Source organism: Solanum stenotomum, chromosome 7, assembly GCF_019186545.1.
Source record: "Solanum stenotomum isolate F172 chromosome 7, ASM1918654v1, whole genome shotgun sequence".
Lineage (NCBI taxonomy): Eukaryota > Viridiplantae > Streptophyta > Magnoliopsida > Solanales > Solanaceae > Solanum > Solanum stenotomum.
In genome coordinates, this window is record NC_064288.1 from 56,418,906 (window position 1) to 56,434,921 (window position 16,016).

General features: G+C 33.1%; 1 protein-coding gene across 3 annotated transcripts; it reads right to left on the reverse strand.

The window, feature by feature from the left end:
* Positions 1 to 2,826: 2,826 nt before the first annotated feature.
* On the reverse strand, positions 2,827 to 11,111 carry LOC125871847 (uncharacterized). 3 transcript variants are annotated; one of them, XM_049552534.1, is made up of 17 exons: positions 11,029 to 11,111; positions 10,715 to 10,933; positions 8,996 to 9,104; positions 8,495 to 8,869; positions 8,360 to 8,415; positions 7,945 to 8,188; positions 7,812 to 7,867; positions 7,396 to 7,645; positions 7,036 to 7,199; positions 6,725 to 6,864; positions 6,546 to 6,647; positions 6,157 to 6,289; positions 5,911 to 5,991; positions 5,673 to 5,834; positions 4,758 to 5,099; positions 4,007 to 4,378; positions 2,827 to 3,290 (listed from the first exon to the last, which is right to left on the reverse strand). In XM_049552534.1, the coding sequence occupies exons 1-16, from the start codon at positions 11,068 to 11,070 to the stop codon at positions 4,076 to 4,078; spliced, it is 2,778 nt and encodes a 925-aa protein (XP_049408491.1). In that variant the 5' UTR covers positions 11,071 to 11,111; the 3' UTR covers positions 2,827 to 3,290; positions 4,007 to 4,075. The 3 variants fall into 3 exon arrangements, with proteins under 3 accessions (XP_049408491.1, XP_049408490.1, XP_049408492.1); XM_049552533.1 differs by having other exon boundaries at positions 2,827 to 3,384; XM_049552535.1 differs by lacking the exon at positions 11,029 to 11,111 and having other exon boundaries at positions 2,827 to 3,384; positions 8,996 to 9,100; positions 10,715 to 10,808.
* Positions 11,112 to 16,016: the final 4,905 nt, after the last annotated feature.

Consider the following 16,016-nt stretch of genomic DNA (forward strand, 5'->3'; position numbering starts at 1 on the left):
TTAAACTAAAAATGACTAGTGAATATGCTCTCCTTATTCTATTTTATGACATCGTTTGACTTGGCATGATGTTTAAGGAGGAAAAAAGGTTTTGAAACTTATGGTCTAGAATAATCCTTAGATATTAATTATTGTATGGTTGAAAATCATTTTATTTAGGGTAGAAAAAGAATTTTAAATTTAAATTATTTTAAATTATAATAAGGTGACATTTTTTTGGAACGGACTAAAGAGAAAAGAGTGTCACATAAAATAGCACAGATAGAGTATGATATATGTATAGTATGTTTAAATTCTTGTATATTCAATATATGATCTATGTATATCGAATATGAAAAATAAACAGTGAATCTGAATGATTATTTGTGTAAAGATATCTTGATTTATGAGTTTCAAATATGAATTCATTGTCACAACTTTATTGGCAGTCATTTCCATATTTTTCTGTTGGATAAGAGAATGGACCCAATAAGTCACTTTCCAGGCTGGGTTTTACATGCACTTTACTTCAGAGTTTAGACAAAATTAAAGCCCACTTTTGATTTGATTTTTGGCTATTGATTAGAGCTCACTTTCAGTGCCCCATTTAGGAATAATTGGGCCAGCTAATTGACCCCAAAAAAAAAAAAAAAAGGCTTGGAAAAAAATGAAATAATTAGAGAAAAGAAAAAGATACCTCATATACCATTTTCAAATTCCTTCAAACAATTTCCAAACTTGAAAAAATATTTATTTAAAGTTTCTCTGCGTCTGAAGCCATGCCAGATTAAAATATTCGATAAGCTATAGTTTTAACAAAAAAGAGGTAGTCCAAACCGTACTTAACAGTTTATGCTTATTGTGACTTTACTCCAGTTCTATTTTTGACACTCTTGGAATGAATTCTCAATTTTTTAAGGAAAAAAAAATATTTTTCAAAAGTATTTGATATTTTAAAAGAGTTGGGATAATTTGTTCCCAAAAAAATTCTCAAGCAAGTCCCACAATCCCCATTCTTAATACTTAGCTCAAGCAGTGCGGTAGACTGCTAACACAAAATTTCCAAAGTTTTGATGAGATTCTACAAGCTCCAATGGTCAATCCATTAATGTCATATCATACTCTATCAAACATTAACAAACAAATAAAAAAAATACTTGAAGAGTTAATTTGAATAGACGTTCATCCAACTACTTAAACTAAAAATAGTCACCAAATGTATAATGTATTAAGGGGTTGTTTGGTACAAACATTGATAATGCAGGGATTAGTAATGCAAAAATTAGTAACGCAACGATTAGTAATGCAGGAATTAGTAGTGCAAGGATTATTTTTTGTCAAGTGTTTGATTCACTACTTTTCACTTAATTTTGTGTTTGATTTAAAATTCTACAAAAAAATTCTTTCCTATTATACTCTTGTGTTATTATGAGTGTTTATTTCATGTAATTGGGTCAAGGTAGATAACCGTTGGACCGGACAAATTTTTTTTGTAGGAATTTCTATTCCATTTGATTAGTTAAATCAAATATAAATATATATATATATATATATATATATATATATAATTGTTATTAATTTTAAGGTGTGATGTATCACTAAGAAGATCATTGATGGAACGGTGTATTTTTAATTTTTTGTTGGTCAAATATATCTTAAACTTAACATAGATTTAAGACTACTTAAATTGTTCAATACCAAAAGCTTATTATTATTTTTTAAAAAAAAAAACAACAAATAGTTCAAGTGTGTAATCGACAAACTATCTTGAATTAAAAAAAATCAAGAAAAAATGGAGAAAAAAATATTAGTGAACTCATTAAATTACACTAAACGGATTTGGAGAATTAAAGAAGAATATTTATAACCATTCCAATATAAATAAAAAGGAAATTAAATTTCAAAATGAATAAGGGGTTAGTTTAGTCATTTAGGGGTCTTATCCAAGGTTTAACAAACCTTGGATTAGTTGTCCCTCCATTTTCTAGGGATAAAATAAGATCACATATGGTGGATAAGCAATCCATGGATTAAATTAAATGAAGTAACCAAACAATGAATTAGATGGACTAAATTTTAATCCATGGATTATTCTATCTAATACCGCCTACCAAACGGGTCCAAGTTTATTTGTAGGTTTAAGGAAGATCCTTCCATGGTGTCAGTGTGGACAGTCATGAATGATAACATTATAAATGCAGCACTAAGAGTATCAAATTGGCAATTTGGAATGAATTTGAGCAAATTAATATAGATTGAAACAAAAAATGAGTTGGGTCAAGATGAACTAAATTATGGGTAATACCCAATCCGCCCAACTTGACTCTACTTTTCTTCTTTCTTTTTGGAGATATCAATAAACTTTCTGAATCAAATATTCTCAAAACAAGTTGCAGGTTATAAATTTATACAAATAAATCTTATATTCTAGCTTATTAAGCATTATATCTATATATCTTACACATTCAAACCACATTACTGACAATCAATAAGTAAATATTCATGCAAATACTATAAGACACCGTTAGCCTATTGTAGTTGGTGAAGCACTTTATGCACTTGGCTTTTAGAAACAAACAAAAACCCATAAATTTTAAAGCGTTAAATTGGATAAACAAAATACAATCAAAAACCAAATTAAAATACATGAAACAGAAGATGAATTAACAACCAGATATACAAGGGGAAGAAACTCAGTAATCAGAATGGATTAAATTGGACAAGACAAACTGAAATCAATCCATAAAACATTATATGAAACACGAAACTGGAAATGCATCAACGTGGAGAATACTTATTGGCAGGTTGGGTTTGCACACATTGATGGGTTAAACTCGGGCTACTTTCACGGGTTGAAACGAGTTGTCCAAAATCAACCCATCAGAATTTTATTCCATGCCCAACCTTTCAAATATAGGATAGGTTTGGGCGAGTCAAATGAGTGGGTTTGGGTTAATTTTGACACTTTTATGTACAAGTGAACAACAACAATAACATACATGTCATCCCGCAAATGGGGTCAGAGGAGAATATGATGTACACAGACCTTACCTACCCACTCTTGTAGGGAAAAGATGAATGTACAATTAGATCTGTTGAGTAGAATTTGCTGTCTTTGAAACATCTTAGGTTCCTCTCTTCCCGCATTATCTCTTCCTCTTTGTTTTTATTCCAGCAGTGAAGTACTTTTGGTTGTAGTCTTAGGCATTACCCACTTCAAACCAGCATGTTCAAAATATTTCCCAAAGTTGAGCAGTCACATTGCAATGTATAAAAAAGTGGCTGGCTGACAGTTTCCACATAAATGCCATCTACAGCACAAAATAAAACTTCTTTGAAGATTATCCTGTGTTAAGATATCATGAGAAGCAATGCCACCTTGGGATGGGTTTGTGTTCTCCAAATCTGAAAGCAAGGCAAAGTGTTATGTGCAGTTCATGTAGCATGAACAAACGGTAAAGCTTCCAAAAGTGCTGATATTTAGATGGAAAAGCACATTATATGAAGTAGTACATGGTATGCTAAGTGAAAACCTCGTATACAACCAACTAATAACATTTGTTCTTTACATATCTAAAAAATAGGTATTGTGCTACATGCTAATTCAAGGGTTTCCATTATCCAGCTCTGGTACCAAGTAGGATGTTTCAAAAGTGATGCTAGCACCAAGCATTTATAAAAATCAGATTACATTTACAACTTGAGAGAGAAGGATTAGCTCAATGCAAATTTAGTGAACCTATTTGGTTGGGGACAATTTACAAAGAAAGACAAACTTTTGAAAGTTGTGTTATTAACCTGCCATGCATTTTTGTGGTTAGAAAATGGGAAGTTTAAAGTTGAATTGTATTTAAATATAGGAATATGTCATTCTTATGGAACTCACAAGAAAAGAAAGAGTCACATAAAAGGGAATAGAGAGAGTAACTAGTTTGACAGTTAGCATAGTTGTTGTCTAAATGTTAGAAATTGACGGTAAGGAAATAGATCTTTGTCACTGCTGGGAAGAAGGATCAAGTCATATTACCTGAGTTAACAAGCTAGTGGCAACCCTTCAGCTTGACTAGTTGTTGTGGATCAGTTTTATCTAATAACCTCAAATTTCATTGGTTGAAATATCCATTTTGGCACTCCCATTGGAACCAGTGTTGGCGGATTGTGCCAATTTGGCAGTGGCATGGATTTTATTTGCTATTGGCACAAGCATTTCTGCTGCCTTAGCCAATAGCTGATTTTCATGCTCCCTTGATTTCTCTATTCTCGCATGCTGATTTGCTAATTTAGAAAATAACTGCATTGCTTTCTCAGCAGCAGCATCCAAATTATGTAGTGCCTCTTCATACACATGGGCAGTTTCACAAGCTGGTCGCTGCGTATCAGTTGATCCAGTTTTTCCAGTCTGCAAAGGTACAGAAAATATCTCAGTGAAAGCAAGGGAATTGTACGTAGTATTGCCTCCACAAACTGGACATTGATCCTTTGACTGTTGGGTCCTGCATGTTTCCTCAGTTAGCTTTGGATGAGCCACTATGTCTATTGTGTACATCAAAATCAAAGGAAAGAATTAACATTTATTGGCACATGGAAGAATAAAGCGCAAATAAGAAAGAATTTCTCAGAAATTGTTTAAATGAGACAGATTCTGCTTGATACACAAATTATCCTTTTATTGACATAAAAGAAAATAAATGTATGGAAAAGAACATAATCCCGTAAAGTATCTACACTAGAAAGTTATGACAAGCAATTAGCAGTTTTACTACTATATCTTGAGATACCTTGGAGGATGAAGAATTAGGGTCAGTCATCAAGGAATGAAGGCTAGTAACTTTAGCTTGTGCCCACTTTGGGAGTCTTGAAATACTGAATTTAAATGCTGTCGCTGGTGAACTCATTTCTCGACATAGTACTCTCTGATTTACTTGGAAGAGTTTTGGGGTCATAGATATGCCTTCTGGTTGGTGATGATTAACCACATGAAGTTTGATTTGACCTGAAGTTGCTGGAGCAGCAAATTTTGCTGGGGATAGCGGACAAGCATTTTCCTTAATTTTCCTCAGCATCCTTAATGATAAAGAACCAGGGACTTTCCAAACAAAGATACAACCATCACTACTTACCTGAACTCACCAGAAATCAATGTTAAAATTGGGGGAAAAAGCTAAATAAACTAGTGTAAAACAGGAAATATAGAGAAAATCCTTGTAGATAGGGGAAGTTTGTAGCAGATCTAGCATGGTTCATTAAGTAGAAGTAACAAGAATTCAAATGTTTTGCACCACTCCCTCACAGTGATGGCACCCAAGGTAGCCATCATGGACTTTGGAGTATTCTTCCAACCATTACCATCATGAGCATGGACTTAAGGACACATGGAGAGAGACTACTTTTACTTGTTCTAGTTTATATATTAAGGTTAGTCCTATTCTAAATCCTTTACATGTTTTCCTTATTTTCTTGTTTTCCCCATGCCAATCTATATTGAAGTCACCCAGATAAATCAACCAGGAAGCAAGAGCTAACTTGGAAATGGAAGAGTCATCTAAGTTATGTCCAAGTTTGGAGTTCATCATAGGTTAGTTCTCACTATACTGGTTGCCTGATGGGAACTAACTATGAAACTTCTAATTAGAAAGATCATAGTTCAGATAGCAGAACACTAAATCAGGAAAATGTCCATAGGATTTACTCACAGAAACGAGATGCTTGCAGTCAGGTAAAAAGATGACACCAGTTATAACATCACCATGCCCCACTGCTTGTGCAACCATATCCCCAGCCATAATGTCATATAAGCAGAGAATCTTAAAAGAGTCTGAGCAAACCAGATAACTAGAGCTGGGATCCACAGATACCTGTAAAAAGTGATGTAGGTCTAACATAAAATCAACTAGATGATACCTATTCAATGGTTTGTCAGTATTTATGTACCTTGATAGGATCCCCTCCAGTATGCTTAAATGACCTGATTAACTTCCCAGAAGGAATGCTGAATGTGTTAATCTTCTTATCCTAAGACAAAAAACACTCTTAAGTCTACAATTTGATGTAGTCTGAGTTATTAAATGTTCTGACATGTTATCACTAGAAGAACTAACAACAGCCTTATTTAGTCATTATCTATCTGAATTCTTTCAGAAAGAATAAAGGAAGCAAGCACTGCAATTCACAATTTACCTGCCCCACAGTGACAGCAATCTCTGTGGAACCATCAGCTGCCATGTCATATACAACTCCTGGTAAGACTCGATTATAGCAAGATATTTTGTATGCTGAATCGATCATAGAAACATCACAGAAAACCAGAGACCTGTCAGGCAAACACAAGAGTAAAGGGACATGACATATCATGCAGAAGCAGCTGCATAGAATGATTTTGGTCCTCAAAAGTGAAGTCGTGCAATGTACTAAAATTAAGTCATTCCTCAAGCATAAGTTTCAAAATCATGTTAAATGTTAAGAAGCTTATGGGTGTAGAGGAAAAGAGTATGTGTGTCAAGATGCTTATGCTTCAAACATATCAATTTCATCAAAATTTACTAGTTCCTTTCAAAGTCTACTCTAACCTATCCGCGTTGCAACTTATAATCTTAGTGCCACTGCAAGCACATTTCACGCAAGTCACAGGAGCAGAATGATCACGAAAACTTTCGATGAGGTCAAAGTTCCTGAAATGGGAGTTGGTCAAGTTAGTTATAAATGACTATTTAACTTGTTGAACAAACTCAAAAGACCAAAGACAAACCTTTGAACATCATAGAGATGAATCATGCCATCCTTTCCCCCCGAGGCAAGAAAATAATGGCTGCGTGGACACGTACCAGCAGGAGCAACAATGCTTTGCAAACTGAAACTCAGTGATAGAATTTCACCATCATGAGCACCCTACAAATGTAAGGATAGCAGGTGTAATTTGGTTTACATGGCCATGGAGTATACACTTGGAAAAGAATTATAAGCAAGATACGATTTCAACCAAAAAAACTTCACCCGATCAGCTCATTAGAAGAAGCAAACCGCTTCAGTTAACTGCACTCTAAAGCTATACAGGTCTACCTGGATGCACATATAATCAGTTGTGTGTAGGTTGAATATATGAAGGTTTCCCAGGAAATCACCAGCTCCCAGATACATTCCATCTGAACTGACTGCCATTGAACGATAACCTGTAGAGGCAAAGCCTGATACCAGAGAATCACGTTCAAAAACACCAGTCCTCTCTGTTTATATACAAAAAAAAACAGAGTATTAACAACATGAATGGCATTTATAATAGAGATATTTGAGGCAAACCTTTTTTTATAACGTAATATATTTTTTTATACTTGATCTTTGCTAATATATTTGAGGCAAACTTAAGCAAATATTCAAGTATAGAAAGAGCACTTTTTGGTATCTTGAGGAAAGATGGCACACCTAAATGTGTAGAGCCTGCTGAAAAGGTACTCATAGATTTGTCTTCTGTTGGAAGAGGCAAGCTACTTGATTGTAGTTCAAGATCCCACAACCTGATACTGCCATCAGCTGAGCATGTTGCAAAGGAAACTCCACCAGAACATCCTTTAGCAACGCATGCTTTGGAGGGGTCATGCATGTGTTCGCATGAGGAATTCTTGATGTCCCATATGCAAGCACTATGTGAAACTAGCACAGAGCACCTGCTGGCCTGGAAAATATATCACGGGGCTATCATGATTATCAGTCTTACATATGTCACATAGTCACAAAGTTGAGTTCCATCCCAAAAGAGCATGATCCATCATGGCTTATGTCAAACTAAAGGAAATAAGAAAGTCAAGGTTCGGAAAGAACTAAGAGTTTCAGAGAAACACCTTGTCAACATCCTGAACATCCCATATAAAAAGGCTGCGGTCATCATATATCACAACTGTAAAGGAGAAGTTACCATCAAAATTGATGAATTTAGAAATATATTCCTTCTACTGAAAATAGCTAGTTACTTACCAAGTTTTTGCAATGTTGAAAATTGACAAGCAATTGCATTAGGTAGACTCTGCAATTGCTCATGTCCATTTTTTCCAATCATTACATGGCAGTCTGCAACACTTTCTTTACTGTGTCTGGTTTCAGGATAGTATAAGCTTCCAGCATATGCAAGAGTGTTCGCAGAAAAAAGTTTAACTTGTCCATTATTGCATGCACAAGCAACCAACTTTCTGGATACAGATAGTCCAAAGCCTTTCTCAACCTGAAGTCCCAAGTACAAAAATGATGAGAAGACTAGAGGGCCTTATATTTGAAAAGGTAGTACATACCAGTTTATAGCACTTTAATATCAGAAAATTTCAGGAAGTACAGGATTTCTTTCAAAGCTTTCTTCAGTGTAATTGAGTGTTAATGTGCAAGTAACAATATATACCTGTAATTCAACAGAATTTGCAATAGTCATCTCTGAGTTAAGATGGCACAAAACCCCTATTAACAAAAGAAGAAATTAAAGTGCTCAGGGACGTGCAACAACATGAAGATAACAGATGTATGTTAAACTTGTAACCTGCATCTGTCAGTGCATAAACATGTGAAGCTTCACCAGTTTGAATATGATCAAGGAGACTACTCTCACTCCACATAGGAGACGCAATAGCTATGAAAGAGCATCCTTTATAATGACCAAGATTAGCTTGTTTTCCAATTGCACCTGATGCTGTTCTACCTATCATACGAGATCTGGTAGATAATCCCAATTTCCAGAACTTCAGGTGCTTCTTTCCTGCGGTGATAAAGAATCTTCCATCTGATGAGAAGCTAACAGATGCAATTGCGGAACTTGGTGTGCACCCCTTGCATTTTGTAATTAAAGTCTGACTTTGAAAATCCCAGAGGCAAATATATCCATCATGAGGATATCCAACAGAAGCAAGGTGTTTGCCTGCAGGTAGTAACATAATCAAGAAAACGGGAAAGAAGAATAAGACACTGAGGGTTATGTCCCATTTCATGTATCTCAAAGAAAACTAGTTGCTTAGATAAAGAGCAATGACTAATTACAACAAACCATCAGGTGAAAAGGCAATGCATGCTACGCCGTGTTGATGACTCTTCAATTCGTATTTCATAACCAAACTTGCTGCTTCCCATATCACTACAGCAGGATGAGGTCCTGACTGAAGCATTGACAAGTGCAAAAACTGACTTAACAAAAGTAAAAATAAAAAAGCTAGTCACACCAGTTGAACAGAGCACTCTTTATATGTGCCTATGTATGTATCTTTTACTGCTATTATACATATACAAGTAGGTCTTACCACTAAAATGAAAGACAGTTATACAAGCATATAGTTAATAAGTTTGAGCAGACAGCTAATTTTATCCATGTTGCAGCTTTAACAAGCCATAGAAGCAGAAAGACATATTTTTTCCTGAAAAGGTAACATTTTTGTATATATATAGACATCAGCACAAATTGTGCTGGACCAAAATGGATAGTTACATCAGCCTTGCTCTTCTTACAATGTTTCTAAGTTCTAACACATCTAAGGTTGTGTCATGACTACCTATGTATTCGGACTTACACCAAAAAACTAAAACAAGAATACAATTTGATTTAATATTTAGTAAAGTGTAACCTGTATCTTCCAAACAAGCAGAGGAGACATATTGTTGAAGCTGAAAAGACAAACTGAAGAAGCGGTACAAAGGTGAATATTGCCAATCCAACCCTTTTATCTCTACATAATGATTCCTATTTCACCAAATTACTGCATTAATGGATAAAATAAACACTTAGTTATGAGCCTACGACCACCTAAGCTGGAGCAACATCCTCAAGAAACAGCACAGAGACCGGACTCTATCCTCAAGGGTGCACTGCAAGGGGAATTACTGGTGCAAATTTAAAAGACTGTTTTAGTGGGTACAAATCTAAGCCATCAAGAGCACCATCATAATCTTGCATTGAGACAATAAGTTGTTGTTCTGTTTCTCAAAGAGTCAGCATAAGCCCATAATGTGACATCCTTACAAAATCAAGTAAGACCTTATAAGCCTCAATTGACATGCATTTGAACTATACAACAAGGATATGGACCCACTTAAACCTTCAACACCTCATCACCATCAGTCTCGGTGCCAACCGCCATGAAGTTAATCCTTTTTTATTTTCAAAAAGAAGACTAATTATAAAACCATGAAGTTAATCCTTATGGCACTGGCACATCATTGTGAAATTTCTTGAAGGATCATGCTTTGACTATCCAATGACTGGTACACCATACCCTCCTTGACCATGAGCTACCTCATTATAATCTTCAGACTACACAATATAGTACAAATGTATAAATTTCTCCAATTTTTTCATGTTTGAAGCTACATATAATTGACTGATGGCGATATCAGAAAAATTAAAAAGTCAAAACTACTTCTAGTCTATTCAACTGAACTAGTTCCTCTAATGCAAAGAAGACTCCGGAACTATGCCTCCTCCTACCTTTCTTATTCCCACTAGTCAACATTTAGACCTAAACTCTTAAATAGAAACACAAACGTTCAACCTCATTTGCTTACTTAAGCCTCACATTTTTTTCCATCTAGATCACTACGTCATTCTAATCTCTTCAGACTACAAAATGTAGTACAAAACAAAAGCACAATTAGAAAAATCCTCCAAATTTTCATGTTTCATTCAAAAGCACAAATAGAGAAATCCTCAAAAATTACATGTTTCATACAAAACCACAAATAGAGAAATTCTCCAAGTTGAGAACAGATGACATACCTCTCCAGCAGCAACAAAACGTCCGTTACACGAAACCGCAACACAGCTCAACGGCTTCGGCAATCGATTGGACACAACCAAATGCGACTGCGTGGATGAATCAACGTCATAAACCACCGCAACACAGCCTGCAATATACACACATTTCGAATTCGAAACTCCAGAAGCCAGTCCATTCGCATTCTCAGTTGTGAAACCGACAATCTCTTCTAACATCAGCTGCCAAAAAACAAAATCGAAACTGACACATTAAGCTAAGAAAACACATGCAGATTGATTTTGGAAGCTATACATTGTAACAATAATGATCATACCTTCGGAATTTCAGTCTTCTTCTGCTTGCGAATCCGTTTCATCTTCAAAATTGAAAACCCTAGATGTAATGATCAAAAGGGACACACTGATATCTGTAGCTTAAAGGCTGAGTGATAAGGGGCGGGAAATTAGCTCAAATAAAATAGTGATTATGTTTTTGGCGTACGTTATGTTTGATTTTTCGAGAAAATGACAGAAATGACCTCTTAATTATACTGAATAGTTTTGGTTCTTTAAATTTGTCAAAATTTGATATTTTTAGTTTTCGTTAAATATTCACTAAACTTTACTTGTTTAATTTGATGGGAACAAAATAGAAAAAAATAAATAATGGTAACTGCTCTGAAATTCCTCCCACTATTTTAATCCGAGACTTAACTCAATCATACATGTTCCTCATAGTCATAGTGTAGGTTATACCAGTACTCTTCTAGCCTTGAGGCATTTTCAAAGGACTTCCTTCAAAACTTTATAGTAGGATTTTTCAAGGTCAATGAATACTAAATGTAAATTTTACTTTCTTTTTTTATATTTCTCCATTGATTTTCTCACAAAATGAATAACTTATGTCATTGATCGTCTCGAATGTAGTCATTCACACATTACACAAGCACTTCTCTTACATCGATTGAGCAAGTGAAGAAGTCAATGAAGGATTAAGTGTTGGGATGGATAAAAAGGGAATGTGAATAAGATAAATTAAATTTGAATGTATGTTTTAATTAAGGTTATTTTTAAAGTTTAATTGATTTAATTAGTGAGGTGAACACATGTTAAAATTAGAGTAAATTTTAGGTTTATCAAACATAAAAATCATATTTGTATGCTATAGCTATAGTTTGTATAATTGTGCTCCATATCAAACTTTATATTTTTGCTATGGCTATTAATATATATATTTCAGTATACATATACAAAAGATCAATTGTATAATCTGTTTCAGTATACATATACAAAAGAATCAATTGTATAATTTGTGTTTGTATAAAGCGAGAAAGACAGAAAGACAAAAGAAAATTGGGCAGAGGACGATCTGTATTTGTATAATTATAAGTGTATATGACAAAAATATATGTATTTGTATTTGTATATACAATTTTCTCTCGTTTTATACAAACACAAACTATCCATTTCTGTTTGTATAAAGTGAGAGTGGCGAGCGAGATTCTTTGGGAAGAGAGGCGAATGAAAAGATATGTATATATACAGTTTTCTCTCACTTTATACAAACAGAAACACATTTTATACATTTGTGTTTGTATAAAAGTGAGAGAGCGAGGGAGAGACTGCCAGCGAGAAAACGAGAGTGGCAAGCAAGAATTTCAGGGAGAGAGGCGAATGGCAACAGTTTGCTACGGGTTACAATTAAATTAAACTATGGTTATAGCATTTAATTTGAATTAATAGTTTGTTATTTTATACAAAATATGCCAAAATCGTTTTCTATTAATAAATAATGGCACGAATGAACACTGCGTACCACATATAAATCGACCTTTAATGGATGATGAAAATAAATCTTTTCTCAAAAGTTTAGTAACATATTTTAAAAAAATTTCCCTTTGTCATAATAATATTTTATTTACCCACTGCTATTATTTTGTCAATAAATAAATTATTATTCTATTATTGTATTTTTACCTTTATTTTACCAACACAAACACGTACTGCGTATCTCTCTCAAATTTTATATCTTAACATGACGAATTATATTTTCATATGAATTATTTAAGTGAGTGGTTTCAACAAACCATGTTAATTATTCATTAAAAAATTATGTGGCTCACATGTCTCTCTCTCTATATAATATAATAATCTCATACCAAGTAGTAAGTAATACAGTTCAACACTCAACAACTACTACTTAATCATCCTAACATCCTGAAAAAATCTGATTAGCAAGTAGTTTAAAAGGTACCTGAACTTAATTTATTTGACAGTTAACTACTTTTTTTTTGTTTATGAGGTTGATATAAAGCTGGTTTCCTAATTTGTTGAATTCTTTTTTTATTTCTCATTAGAACGTCACAATATATCTATCGATTTGAATTGAAAAAATTATGTATCTATTGTTACAAAAATACAATTCGTATTTGATTTTGCAGCCTTAATTAAGGACCTACTCTTTTTTTCTTATTCTTTTTTTTTTATTAGAATCTTGTATGAACGGATATTATAGTGGTTTATTGAACAATTTTTAATATACTATAGTTGGGAGGCAATAAATTATTTTTCACCTCAAATTTGTGTCATTGTCGCTTGATTCACTTCTAATCTAAAATCTTTCATAATTAGTGAAACCTTAAGAGTAGAGTACAATGGAACCTTCATAGAAGGTCATGTTGTGGTTTCTTTGAAGATTCAAACTCGAATTGAGAATAATTTTTAACTTGACACGGATTATTAGTTTAATTTTTGAACTATTGACAACCTTAAAAGTTAAAAATATCTCTCTACTTGACTAACTGAACTTAAATCAATCTCCTTTAATTTTAGTATAGTTGATTAAAAATTTGAAGAGTAGAAGTCTTACCATTGAAGGTCGTTCGAAGCTTCAATTTTTTTAATACTTATATTTGAAGTGATTTGAGTTAAATTTTAGAAGAGGCTCAAGAAAAAAGACGGAAGACAATTTTTATATAATGGTGTATAATATTGTTAAAAGTGTTTACGCATTCCATATGAGAAAATTAACGAGGATGTCACACATTGCATTGGTGCAGAGTGGATGAAATGGAGACCCGCATCCGAAGTCTTATGTGATAAGAATGTGTTATCAAGACTTAAGAATAGTTCTACAGAGCATTGGTTAGACTAGTATGTTGTATGGGGCTGAATACTGACCGATCAAGAACAACGTTCAAAACTTGAAAGTTGTGGAAATGTGGATGTTGAGGTGGATGTGTTGGCGTATGCACTAAAAGAGATAAGAATAGAAATGAGGATGTCTGGGACAAGATAACAGTGGTCTTGATGGGGGATAAGATGCAGGAAATGAGACTTAGATTATTTGGACATGTGAAGAGGAGATGCACCAATACGGAGGTGTGAAAGGTTGGTTATGGATGGTTATAGTAGAGGTAGAAGTAAGCCGAAGAAGTGTTGGGAAAATGTGATTAGACAAGACATGACACATCTTCAACTTATTGAGGACATACCCTTAGATAGAAGCTTATGGAGGATATAGATAAGAGTAAAGAGTTAGTAGTTGAGGGTTATATCATTTAGTTTTTCATACCAGTAGTTGTACTATATATTGACTTTGGGAGTTATTTCTTATTCATCTATGTTACTATTTACTGTTTGTGGCTCTTCTATTATTCATATTGTTTTGTTATGATAATTGCTCCATTTTTAGTATGCGTTGTCACATTTGCGTTGAGGACTTATCAAAACTAATTTTTCTATCTTGCAGGGTAGGGGTGTTAAAAGAATATGAAAAATCGATCGAATCTAACTAAATCGAATCAATTTATACCCCTAGGAGTAACCAATTTAATTTTAAAAAGTTATACCCCTAGGAGTAAGCGTACACATTACCCACCTAGACTTCACTTGTGATATTACATTAAGTTATTGTAGTTGTAGTAGTGTTTACACATCTATAGACAAACTTCTATAATTTTCAACTGCAAATCTTATTTAAAATCAGTTCAAATCTCCATCAAACGACTTCAATTTGGGTAAACAGTCTCTTTAAACTATTTCTAACCAGTTTAAACAATATCCACTCTAAATTTGTCACAAAATCATATTTAAAAGTTAAATCCATTTATTTGAATTTGTTCAACAATAATGAATTATCTTAAAAATCTTTTTTTCCCTACCCAAATAAACTTGGTGTGCACCACTTGCATTTTGTTATCAAAATCTGACTTTGAATCTTGACCAATTGTTTTGAATTACAACTTTGCAAAATTATTGACCTATTGTGTAGACTATACTTATATGTCATTCTCTCTTAATTTAACATAAGAAAAATTTATTATATTAATAACATAACATAAACTCCAATTAAACATGTGGTACATGTCAATTCATATGTGTGTGTTTTTCCTGTTTGGTGTTAGGTGAATTCTACTTGGTAACAATTTGTCTATATTTTTCAGTATTAATGTTAGATAAGACACGTGTCAACATGTTGTCATTCTTTTTCTTTTTTGGGAGAACATAATTAGATTAAACTATTTAAACTAATCAATATAAAAAGAAATTAATCTTGCAGAAAAATGTTTAAAAGAAAAAAACAGAAAGTTACTACTTACTCCCCATCATTACTCAACATTATTTTATTAACAATCTAATAAAATATAAACTTAAATCACGATATTTCATTTAGATATTCAAATTAAATTATGTTTCGATTGAATACCTCAATTCTCAATAACGTGTTCTGATTAAACACTTTTGATTCAAATTTGAAAAATCTTTTATGCATGTTTTCATCCGTTTATTAGATAGTTAATTGTGATCTTCTTTAATTATACGCATCAATTTTAAGTAAAAAGTTTGTGGTTTTATGTCTTATTGAGGGAAAACGTCTAACTAAAGAAAATGACATAGTTTATGTGGTTAACTTAACTACATAATAGATAAATTAAAACATATGTAAAAAGAAATTCGAAATTTAAATCGAAAGTATAATTGAAATATTTTATTAGATATTTAATTGAAATATGGATTAGTTCAAGTATTTATATGAAATATACAGATTATCTTAAAAGGTTAATTATATATTAAGCCAAATATAAATAAGAAATACTTGCCCAACTACTTTCATTTTATCTAATTAAACAGCACAGTGAATCAGACTTTGAATTCAAGGTTGAAATCTATAAATTGTACTATAATGAGGAGATTGTAATGTGAAAAGCACAAGTGTTTTAATATTAGTCTTAGATATGAATTTTCCTTATTGTTTACTTTTTTTTGGTCATCTATGGATAGTGCTACTATTTTTTGCTTATAAACTATATTTTGTGAACCC